The sequence below is a fragment of the Zosterops lateralis genome (assembly GCF_965231275.1).
Source record: "Zosterops lateralis genome assembly, chromosome: 1".
Classification (NCBI taxonomy): domain Eukaryota; kingdom Metazoa; phylum Chordata; class Aves; order Passeriformes; family Zosteropidae; genus Zosterops; species Zosterops lateralis.
The window spans coordinates 83348860-83361169 of NC_139762.1; the positions used below are offsets into that span (position 1 = coordinate 83348860).

Consider the following 12310-nt stretch of genomic DNA (forward strand, 5'->3'; position numbering starts at 1 on the left):
AAGCATCTATCTCTTTAATTACAAATAATTTCTGAATGACTATCACCAGTTGTTTAGTCACACAACCCTATTAGCACAGATGCTGCCACTGTGGATGTTGTTCAGTGCAGGACAGCCTTTGAAATGTAACCTAAAAGTTCACAGTTATTTCTCTTCTAAGTCTTTTACTAGTAAATTTTGTGCCACTTTCTCAATCTTCATCTGCTCAGAAAAAAATTATCCACAAGATTTAAGTTCTTTTTCGAAAGCTAAGAAGATTATCCAGAGTTTAAAAAAAACCTCAAATCTGAAATGATTTCAATATGCCTAACACTCTGGTTTTACCTCCCAGATTGCTTCTCCCATTAAATGACTATCCCATTTGCCTACACGTGTTTTTAGTTTTGTGCTAGTACTGAAGACCTGCTATTTCTCACTGCTGTCTGTCTTCTGGGGAGCAGCTGCAGCACACTGCTGCAGCCATTAGCTTTAAAAGCAGCATTCAGTGCCTGACTGGCAGTAGAGTTAGAGGTGGCATATTGCTTCCTGCCGTGGTGAAATTTTCAAAAAAATGAAATCACTGCACTTTTTTGAGTACAATAAAGAAAATGCTTTGTCATTGTGAGAAGACAGAAAAAATAACCTAGCATTAAAAAGTAAGATAAGTTTATTACAGGTATTTTTCACTGTTTTACTGTTTTTACCTTTCTTTGCTGAGCCAACAGTATGAAACAAATGCAGAGCAGTGCATAAAGCAATGCTGTGAACTGCTTGTTAAAAAAAGCAGTGGCAACTGCATGAAAAAAAAATAAGGAAGAGACTCAGAAGCAACAAGGAATTTGTATCTAAGACTCCAGCTAAAAAATAAAATTTTGCATATGAAAAAAGACAGTACCCATTTTTTCAGCCAAAAATATAATTCAAGCTTCATGACCCAAAAGCTCCTTTACTCACTCTTTCATTCACACATGCATTCTTTTCCTATAAGGAGCAACATACTGGGGAAAAGTATAACTTTTAGTAAAACTTGAATAGAGCTGGCATTTCTTTATGCCTAAGGCTTTGCAATATGACATGAGACTCTTCTATGTTTAACAAGACTGGATCTTTAAATTCCTCTTGCATAACCACCTCCAGATTTTATCATTGCAGAGTTGTATTTCACAATTATTAAGTAACACTGAGGTGATCCAGGAGGAACAATACTAACATTTCCTTTCTTATGAAGTCATCAGACTGTCCAGCTTCCTAGTGATCTCTCCACTGTTTCACATGGTCAGCAAACATAATAGTCACTTGTTTCTGAAATCCCTAAAGGCCACATTAACCTGAGACTCTCTCAAGTGCCACAAATATGAGCTGACCAAAGGCAACACTTCCTTCACACCAAGTGTGTGCCATGATGCCCTGTGTGCTCAGAGCTGCAGCACTGCTGGCTGGAACTGCTATTTGCTTATTTAGTTGTAAATGCTTGAGGAGCACCAAAGGAATTCACTAGCACCTCATATATCCCCTGTAAACAGAAAGGCTCATTCCCATCTCCAATTTTAATCTGTGTTCATACTTTGCAAGCGGAGAACCTGAAATCAAACATCTGGATGTTTTACCTTAGTTAGCATTTAACATTGTATTTATATTTTCCTTAAAGCACAATTTATTTTCCCTATCTGTCAGGTATTAAAACATGCTATTGCAGTCCTTTAACTAAGCTCATCATTCGTTTTATTAATCAGTAGCTTGTATTGTATCAAATGACATTTATCTCATCCAGAGCATGTCCTAGAATAATTTAGTCAAATTCCCAAACTCTAAAATTTTTTAATGGGTTGAAGTTGGAAAGATATATAACATTCCCAAAGTTACCTTTTTTTTCTTTTTTTTTTTTTAATTCAGGATGTTTAGCAGACTAACATGAAGGGAACTAAAACTGAGTTAAACAAATTACGAGGAAGCTGAACAGAAAGATTATTTTGTTATCCAGTGATATTCCATGTTTAAAATTGAGGTAGTTTTCTTCCTTCATGAAGAAACCAAACCTACTCTCTTTTCCTTTTACCATTAAAAATTTAAAACTAGGGTTTTTTCAGTTTTCTTTCTCTAACTCTTCATTAAAGAGGGCAAAATACTTTGTTACAGAGGAAAAGAACACTTTCCTATTCTTCCCTCACCCAGAGCCAGTGTTTCTCAACTGCCTCCAATGAGCTGATATGCTGAAATTAACAGTGTATTTGCATCTACAAAAGAAACTGTTATTGCTCAACATGCTTTACCTCCTCAGCTTGTACCCTAAAAGGTTTTACCACTATAATGGATTGTCTTTGATTAAAAGATTCAGCAGCAAGCATATCTATGCAATATAAATGATTTCAAAACATTTGTCAAAAATTTTCATTTTAAAGTGAGGTAGAATAATTTTTAAAAAAAATTCTAAGGTAAAACTTGGGAAAAGATCTTCTGTTCTACCTTTATAGCCATCTTCTTACATACATTAAAAGACTGGTTATTTTTAAATTTATCTGCTGTTAAACCACTAGTTTCTAAATTCCATCTCGCTGGAATAAAAACTGACTCACAGATCATTTAGGGTTCCTTAAGGTTTTACAGAGCCAAGTTTAGGGTAGCTTGGGTAATTTTAGTAAAACATAGAGCTAAAAGGCACAGAAACCCTGAACCTGGGGAATATTTGGAGAGGTAAACACAGGTTCACCAGAAACTAAAGTTTATTCACAAAGACAGCTATGCTGCTGTCCTGCTGGCAAGTGCCAGGAGGCAGAATTGCCCCTGGTTTTATCTCCCCAGAGTCACATCAACACTGCCTGGGCAAAACAGCCTCTCTGCTTAGCCAGGACCTGGGTCTCTGACAGGGTCCTGTGCTAAATTCCCAATGGGAAGGCTCATTTTTTTCCCAGGTCATGATTTGGCTACCTGTCTGTCTTGTATGTGTAAGAAATACAGTAAAACCAGCGGAGATGCACTGTCTCTCTCAGGAAAAGAGGCAGCTGTTTATGGTGCTGTAATGCAACACAGAACATGGGAGGGCACACATTTGGGTCTACTGCTTGTAGCTGAACTGCCCACCCAAGCCCTTTATCTCTCAGAGAGGATGTAGTAACTAATTATAAACTAACTGAGCACTGACACAGAACTTCTTAATATTTTTGGGTACTCAAGAACAGAATTGTTGTAAGCCAATAGTCAGGGCAACCTATCTTTTCATTCCCATGCAGGTCAGCACAGTTTACAAAATAAAGGTTTTCGAGCCCAGCTTTAGTCTTCAAGTGTGCTTGAGGAATGATACAAAACAAGACAATTGTTTCTTATAGAGTGGAGTAGGACAGAGAAGAAAAACTGCTGTGTGGCTGAAGTTACTGCTCTGGACCATATGAGAACTCAGTCTGGGATATCTTAACTGCAAAGAACCCAGAAAATTACTCCATCAGCTTTCCATGGGACAACCTTCCCCTTAAATCCCGCTAAAATGAGCTGTGCTTAGTTACAAGCTCTAAGAATACCTTTGCTTTTTGAGCAGCTTCATGAAAAAACAGCAAATAAAGCACCACCACGTCTTTAAAGAATTTATCTGTTCAGTGTTTTAGTTGCACCTAGAATATGCAGCACAAAAGTTGCAGATCCTTATCCAACTCAAAGCTAATTCACTTGACTTCAGAATTAGTAAACCTTTAGGTTGAATAACAAAATCTGAAGGCTATTAAGCATTACTGCTCTATTCACATCATGCATTTATCTGAAAGATGCTTACTTCATTTGTACACTTCTTTACAAACCTTTCAAAGAAGGTCTGAAGCCTTTTTGAAGATACTCTCTCGGCCAGTGCTGCCCTACTCACGGACAAGGTCTCCAAGTGTTTTTACTTATCTGGAAGCTTTCTTTCTGCCTCCAAACTGAAGTAGTCCACTGCTGGTTTGCACGCGAATGGATAACCCAAAGCTTCATCCCATACTCACATGCTTACTAGCAGGTTGACTCTGAGGTAAAGATCCAGGGGCCAGCACTGGAGAGCTTGCGGGGCTACAGAGTTCTGGGAAGGGATTTGGGATGGCCGGCAAAGACGATGTTCGGAATTGCTGCTCTTCTTCTTGAAGACGCCTACAAACACAGAAGCACTATGCATTAAGAGGAGCAAACTGGCATCTCTAGACCTGGCTCTCCTGCTCCAGTCTGTGACAATGACACTAAAAACAAGGAATCAAACCCACTCCTTTTCTAAGTAACTGCATTACACTTACAGCTACTCCTAGCACAAAGTAGGTAATTGCATGTGAAAAATGACCCGTCAGGCATCTATGCTTGTTTTGTTGCTCATAATTTGATTACTTGGGTGAGTAACTGAGGTAACTGTGCAAATAAAATAAACAGAAATATCTATCTGTACTCATTGTTGTAAGCACTAGATTACAAGCTTAAGCTGTGTGTGCCAGAAAGTCAGTAAAGCTCTTCCAAACCAATGTGAAAGAAGAGAAAACAATGGCAGTCACTCAGAGCCAAATTCCAAGTGGACTTGAAAACAAACATGTACCCCACTGTAAAGTTCTCTAAGCTGAGACTTAAACCAATACTGTCACCTCATTATAATACCAGATTCTATCTCCAAGCAACTCGGCATTTCCTGGAGAAATGAAAATGAAAAGACGTGGCTTTAGCAACAAGCAATAAGGAATTACACTCTCCCACCGTATGCCTGTGGTAAGTTACTGTTCAGATGAGTTTGCATCCACAGAAGTACACCTCATGAGCCTGCATATAACAGAGTTTTAAGTTCCAGTTTATAGTACACCTGCAGTGCCCACACCAACAAAAGAAAAACTGAAGCCTACCAGAACAGCTGTAAGACCTTTTCATGACTACACAGATAGCTTTTGGTTTCCCTGCTGCCAGGGCATCACCACTGAAGACACACTAGCTGACTGCAGCAGGCTGCCCTTCCATGCCTAAGCAGAAGGCACCATCTAGTGGCAATCATGAAAGTTTCCAAATCAACTAACTCCTGCATTTGAAAGGCAAATCATTAAAAACTCAGTTTGCTCTCATTTCTCTGCATGCCTTCAGCAAGCACAGCCTCCTTAACAGAGCTGCCTGGGAGACAACTGCTGGGTTTGCCCTCGGCAGCATGTCCCACTCTCACTGTCTTTGCCTGTACCAGAACCTGGACAAAATTTAACTACTGTGAAATCTGCTCCACAGGTAACTTTGTCCTGTAGTTTAGTTACCTTGGTGTTCCATGAATGAGTCTTACAGATCTGGGGGGGTTGCAATAAATAGCAGCTTCCAACTGTAACTATGAACTGTGGCAACAACTACCTCACCTGCTTCTTTTTTTTGTGCTCCCCTTGTGTGCAGTTCTCTACAGCACAGGGTAATAGGACAGTGTAAGATTTCTTCAGATCAGTAGACGTCATATCTGTGCAACAGTGTGCTGTACTGCAAGTTTTTGACTGACCTCCACCATAAGAAGTGGAACCACAGACTCAATAGAATTAGAAGGGTGTGGTTTCCTGAAGCTGGGAATTCTCTGTGCTGTCCTCTGCTGTGCCTGTACTGCTGCCAGTGGATCATTTACCTCGTAACTGATACACACACAAACCTGTGCTCCTTAGGTGACCACAGTCAGTCACTGTTCTGGTGGCAAACAAGATGGGCCCAGATAACCCTGAATAGAAGCCTCACCATTACCTTCTTTGATGATGATAAACACACAATGTTCTGGGGTGCATGGAAGTACAGATTTCAAGAAGGCAGAGTGTTCTCAAAATAAGAGCTGCTAAGTTTTTAAATACCAAAAATAATTTAAGTGTTTTGACTGAGATATTTACAAAACATCAACAGCTACAGTACTCTAGAGAGTACATTTTCTAGTACAACCCTATTCAAGGTTAACTATGAACCGATGGCATCATCAGCTGACTTAGTTCCACTGCATATCCATTCAAATAGAAAAGCTGCCTGTTTAAAGGATACCATTCCTATAAGCAATACATCAGCGTAAAAAGTTAGCAGCCACCCCTTCCACACTTGGAATTTTTCTTTTATTATATTATTACTTTTCACTTCTTTCAAAGAAGAAACTGTTAGCTAGCAGGAAAGAAATTAATTTACCTACTCATGCTGATAGGGGCTCCCTTCCTTCTGCTGCCTAAAAAGACTTTAAGAACCTGTACATCACCTATATACTCTCCCATCACCATCAAGAGTTTTCCACTTGAAGCCTGAATTCCAGTCTTCAGCCTTCCAACAGGGAGACAACTTTAACACTTTCTTTTTGTAATGACTTACACAGCCCACTCAAGTGAGTGGGTTGAAAGTGCTCTGGGAAGAACAGATAAATAACTAAGACATGCTCTGTTTTTGTTTGCTGGTCTTAAACTATTCAGGAAACCTCCACAAAGACAGAAGCACTTTCTGTATTTCAAAAGTAGTTGAGCATCCCCTCATCTATTTACATGATCTCTTATGTTTAATAAAATCTATAGGCTGTCAGTACACACCAGACTTGAGAGCACTGGTTTTAACAGTTTGGAAAAAAAATCCAAATATGGATATCACTTCTGCCAATGACACACTGCCACGAATCAGCTATTGCAGAAACATCACACCTTGACTAAAAGAAGGGTGACAATATGTGGAAATATCATGCCCTTCACCTACCCTAGTACATTTTTCTAGGCAAAAGTCCAGTCTAGCACTATTAAGTTCCTTCCCAAAGTGGATCTATTTTAAAATACAATTCTTTTGAAGCCAGCTCCCGACAGCTTAGGGAAAAGGAGGGGAGTGGCCCGTCCCTACCTGACTGCCATGATGCGCACTGGCTGGGAGCGCTGCACCTTCTGCCGGGGGGACGTGGGCTGCAGGACGCCCGAGCCCGGGGACGGCACCTGGCTGCGGCTCAGCTGCCCGTTCTGCAGGAGCGGGGCCGTCTCCGACTGCATGCTGCACGTAGAGTACAAACTTTCAAATGAGGAGTTCATGTCGTTCACCAAAGCTTCCAGGTCCACATCATCATCTGTAACAGAAAAATAAAGGTGGTATAACACGCCTGGAAGTCCTAGGTAAAGGAAATGTGGCAAGAGGAAAGACTAAGTTTCAGTAAAATGATCACGTAATTACTTAACTACATTGTTACAGTGCAAATTATTATTGCAGAAATAATGTATTTCTTTTAGAGTAGAAAACCACAACTAGTAAGAGGCAGAAGAGCCAGCAATGTACATTTGTTTTGTCTTCCATGGTGAAAAGCTATGGACACAGAATAAACATTACACTCTACTATATATATGTATGTATGTGGGTGTGTGTGTATTGAACCAGAATTTGGTGGGATTTTTAAAAATGACAATGCTAATGTGAAGCAACACTGATAAACTGCCATAAATTTCCAAAGCACGTCACTTACAAATACTCAGTTTGGCTTGGCAATGTATCAAGTTTAGACTGTCCAACACTGCAATAAATACTTTGCAAGACTAAATAATTTAGAAGAAAAAAAAATCAAGACAGTGCTGCAGTGCTGGAAGATATCATACAAGTGATTGTTATATCTTGTTAGAAGTCCTACCACCATAGTTTTGTGATATAGTATTTTGAAGGGCAGTCCAATGACTTTCATATAAAAAAGATTATCTCTATCCTTGCTCTTGCAGTGTGATAGATAGACTTCTACCTTTAAGATTTGCAAAGTAAATCAACCAAGGATGTGGTGTGACTGACTGGAGGAACATCAGTCCCTAAAAAGGGCACCAACCTTTCTATATACACCACCTTACCTCACTGTAAATAAGTAACTTGTGCTCAATCATTCCTCCTTAACGATCATAATTACTCTGCAAGACAAGAGAACTCTGCAAGCCCTTTGCACTAACCACTCTCTGAACTCCTCTTGCAGAGCACTGTAATTACTCCCTAGCCACAAGTTACATCACTCCCTATCAGGAGTTCAGCGGGCTGACGAACACACACATCGATATCTGCTTCTGGTTACAGCACAGCCACTGCCTGAACAGCTACTCCTGACCAAACAGAGCTTTGTGCAGTCAAAAAATGTACCTTTATTTTCCAGCTGTATCAACTGGCCTGGCAAAACTTTCAGCTCTATTGCTGCCTGCAAACTTTCTGTCTCACAAAACTCTTCATGACAGGGACAGAAAGTAGAGACAAGCCATAGAGCTGGCAAACACACAATGCTATGCAGCTTTAACACACTGTATTTTCCAATATCCATTCTTTTGCCATGTTTTCTAGGTAAGTGAACCATCAGAAGCAGCTTGCAACCAGCTGCACTATTTTCTTTTAGATATCATAAATGATTTTGTACAAATATCACATTTCTTGAGGATATAATCTAAAACAGCATCACTCAATTTGTGTCCACCAACAACATACCTTGATAACCATAATGAGATCTGAAGATGGCATTTACATGCCAATTGTATTGGGATGCTGATGACCTCCATTCTCAGTCTTGGGTGAACAAAAGATCTGATCAGAATAAACAAGTTTCTGGCCATGCCCCTACACCTGAGCTTTATTTAGTGACCTGAAATACCAGGTTTCTCACTGAAAGTCAGTAGGCTCTTTACTATAAATTAACAGCCACTTAGCCTTCACTTAGAACGTACTAAAGAGGATTTCAAGGTTTGAACACATTAAAAAAACCCAAACAAAACACCCCATCACCCCACAAACAGGTTTCTTCCTTTCAATTCTTTATGCTAATTTCCTTCTATTTTTGTATTTAACAGCTACGACACTACTACTAAGATTCACCTTCACTAGGTTACGCCATCTCTGTATGTCAGCTAGTTGATGCATTTTCAACAATCTAAGCTTTGCTTTGCTTGGACAAAGTCTACAATAATTTTCCTGCTATTTTTAGCGATCTTGAGACAGAGCTGCAATTTAAATTTCATTCCATCCTCCAGATTCTTATCCTGTTTGGAGAGGACATATCTAAAACACTTCTTGAGCAATCACAAGGGAACCACAGAAGTAGGAGTATAAAGAGGGAGAGGCCGAATTACAAGGCTTTTAAATTTTATCATTCATCTAAAGTACTGAGCTGTAGGGTGTCAGATGGCTGTCAAGTAAAAGCTCAGGGCTTGGATGCAGGGGACATAAAAGACAGACCCTGACCACAGAGTCAGGGAGTAAATTGCAGCAACTAACAGCAATTGTTTAGCATGGTGAAAAGCAGAAAGGGGAGAAAGTCGAGGCATATATTCAGTGGAAATCCATATGGCTTGGTCTCTGGGGGTGGTAATTTATTAACAATTTAGACAAAGCTATTAGTGTGGAAGATCATTAAGTTTTCAGGTGACTGTAACAAGGGAAGAATGATTAAGAGTCATCTCAAGCTATCCCTGAATAAGCAAATAGTTGCAAAGGTGTCCTACTTAGCCTAATATGCATAAAATGAGGCACTTCTTGCAAAACACTAAGCAAAACAAGTACACAGTTTAAAGCATTAAATTACCATTAGCAGACTTTTAAGTATATCAATTACACACTTAAATTCAATTTCTAACAGGACAGGCACTGACAAGGTGCATTGAGAGTTCTCCTAGTAATATGCTGCACTGAAGTCCAGAATCTAGTTTCTCTCCTCTGTCAGCTCTTTTTTCTGTGGGAGCAGCACTGTTAATAATAGCCCTCAGTCTTGCTACAAAACTTTTGCAGGAGCAAAAGATCCTTAAGATCCATGAGCTTTTTGAAGACAAAGCCTGCAATCTTGAATTCCATACAGTTTCATCTCTATACAATGACATTTACTACCAAATACCATTATGTTTTGGAGAGATTTCAGCATGATGCAAGAGGAAACCTCACTGGTGTAGCCTACACCTCAGAAGTGCCAGCAGATGTCTCAGCCTGCCAAGTAATCCAGTATGTTACTGTGATGGCTCTCCACAGAGCTTAACTAAACAAAAATCAAGTAAGCCCTCCACAGGACTTCTAACTGTTTCAACCATATGCAGGTATACTGTTCAGAAGGGTATTTCATACACAGTGCAATCCTTCAAAGTATCTTTCTCTACCAACCAGTGAGATCCTGCCTCCATCAAGACAACCCTATACAGAAAAAAAAAAAAAAAAAAAAAAAAAAAGAAAAAGTTGACAAAACTGACTTTGAGAAGGCTTGCTGGTTAACAGCACAGTTTGCAAATCATTGGACTTCGAGCCAGCACAGCACATGCTGGTGCTTTAAGTGTGCACACACAGATTTTGTGACTGACCTGAAAGGATCTAGCAGGCAGAGTTGCAGGTAGCTGAGGAGCTTCCAGCTCCCCAAACATCCTGCATACATGCACTTCCAGGGATTCAGAATTATATTTTCCTTAATCTGTACTGAATTCTGCCATAAGATCAAGGAGTACAAAAGTGGATATTCAAGGTCTATTCTTCCATTTCAACTGAACAGCACAGAGGCTACTTATCACTTTCATCCACAAACATGCAAACAGCCCTTGGCTCTTAACTGTCATTTTTTAAGGAGAACACTTGCAAAACCTAGCTCTGACATACTTCTGGTGGTGGACAGGGTACTGGCAGTTTTGTAGACTCTTCTGTGAGCAATGTTCTTTCCCAAACTGGAACCAAAGTGCACACACTGGCAGCTGTCTGAACTTCCTTTTGTTTCTTTGCCCACAACTTGTTAAACTTTGGCTTTGTTCAGAAACCAGCTCCACTGGATGTTGCAAGTAATATTTTTGGTAAAGTAAATCATGATTTCAATTACAAGAAAAGGTTTAAAAGTTCAATTCAAGGAAAGAGGAAAACTTTGTTACAAAAACTCTACTAAGCTAGTGAGATAAGCTACCATGCTCCATTTAAAAAAGCACCTTCAATATATTTTTAATATTTTCGAGCATAACACAGGAGAGACGATAACCTCTAAAAATTAGGCTTGAGCAAACTTTAATCTGTACTTAACCGTGCCCCACTTGCCTTTCTGCTTCTAGTCCTCTATCCCCTAGATCCTCCTCTATTTACTTATTTTGGTAGTTGTTGGCTTTGACATGTTAAGCTCAGCTAACAAGACTAAGCAGGATCCCTCTTATTCTGAAGCAACATAAAGCTGAAATGATCCTGCTCATCTTCATCTGTGCTAGTTTTCTGAAGAAAGCAGGTATTTTCATGGCTGTCAAGGGGCTCACTGCATCACAGAAATTCTGTTTATTGAAAAAGAGATGAATATGGAGAGAATCTCAGCTTTGGACTACAGACCAGGATGCATTTCATGTCTCTAAATGACAGTTCAGCAAATACCCTTGCCTTTCACACATGGCTCCCAATTCATAAGGGGACACTTTGAAAAACATAACAGGACCTAAATTAGTAGTAATTTAAGAGGCTTGTAAAAACATTTTCTTTTAATAAATAAATAATTTATTTCTTGTTTTCTCATTTTTGAATTTAATCATCCATTATTATCGCTCATATCAGTTCCCAGAGATAGCTCATGCAATAGCTACAAGGAATTTGGTAGAATATTTATAAAAAGACTATAGCACTTTTCTGTCACCATGGAATTAAGTCTGACACCATAAGAAACTTAACAACACATACACAAACAAGTGTTTGATACAGTAAGGCAGCTGCTGATTGATCACTTATTCCTATTTGACAACCTAACACCAGCAGTTCCCCAAAATGAGTTTCAGAGCAACACATTCAAGAGCCATCTTGACAAAACAAAAAAGCTAAGATATACCTAATATAAGATTTCATATAAGAAGTATATATAAAGTATATACATAAGAAAAATATAGAATTTCATATAAAAAGTTAGCTGAGTAGAGCATGGTATCCAAGTTGTGAAACATGTAAAACATGATGTAAATTACAGGTGATATGGGGAAAATACATTTATAGTAAAATGAACAGAAGAATTGCACCAGTATTTGAAAAGAGAAAAAAAATATACAAAATACTTGTGCTATCTACCTCAAGATCCTGTTTGAAATCCTCTAAAACCACATGTAAGTTAGCCTGATTCATACCAGTGATACAATTATATTTTGCAAGGGCTTTGGCATTGTGGAAATCTCGTGTTTTACAATCAAAAATGCAGGTAAGGATTATCCCAGTGAGATGTGTATACAAATTCTTTTTATAAGACGACCCCTCATATTAAGGAGATCCCTTGCATAAGATCACTGCAGCATGTCCCTCCAGTACCATGTCCAAATGCCATTATGAAAAGACTTCAGAAATCTCCATCACTAAAATTTTTTGGATGTAACTACACTCACTATGTTTACACAAATGTCTCATATCCCTCCCTACTTGGGTTTTAGCTTCCACTAATGCCACAGGCACC

General features: G+C 39.1%; 1 protein-coding gene across 4 annotated transcripts in view; it reads right to left on the reverse strand.

Moving 5' to 3' along the window:
- GRB10 (growth factor receptor bound protein 10) overlaps window positions 1–12310 on the reverse strand; it is a 144373-nt gene that overhangs the window by 50019 nt on the left and 82044 nt on the right. For all 4 annotated transcript variants that reach the window (XM_083855373.1, XM_083855374.1, XM_083855372.1 and 1 more), the window contains 2 exons: window positions 6781–6997; window positions 3945–4086 (listed from right to left, as the gene is read on the reverse strand). In XM_083855373.1, the coding sequence (XP_083711499.1) occupies window positions 3945–4086; window positions 6781–6997 (359 nt within the window). The remainder of the gene's footprint in view (window positions 1–3944; window positions 4087–6780; window positions 6998–12310) is intronic.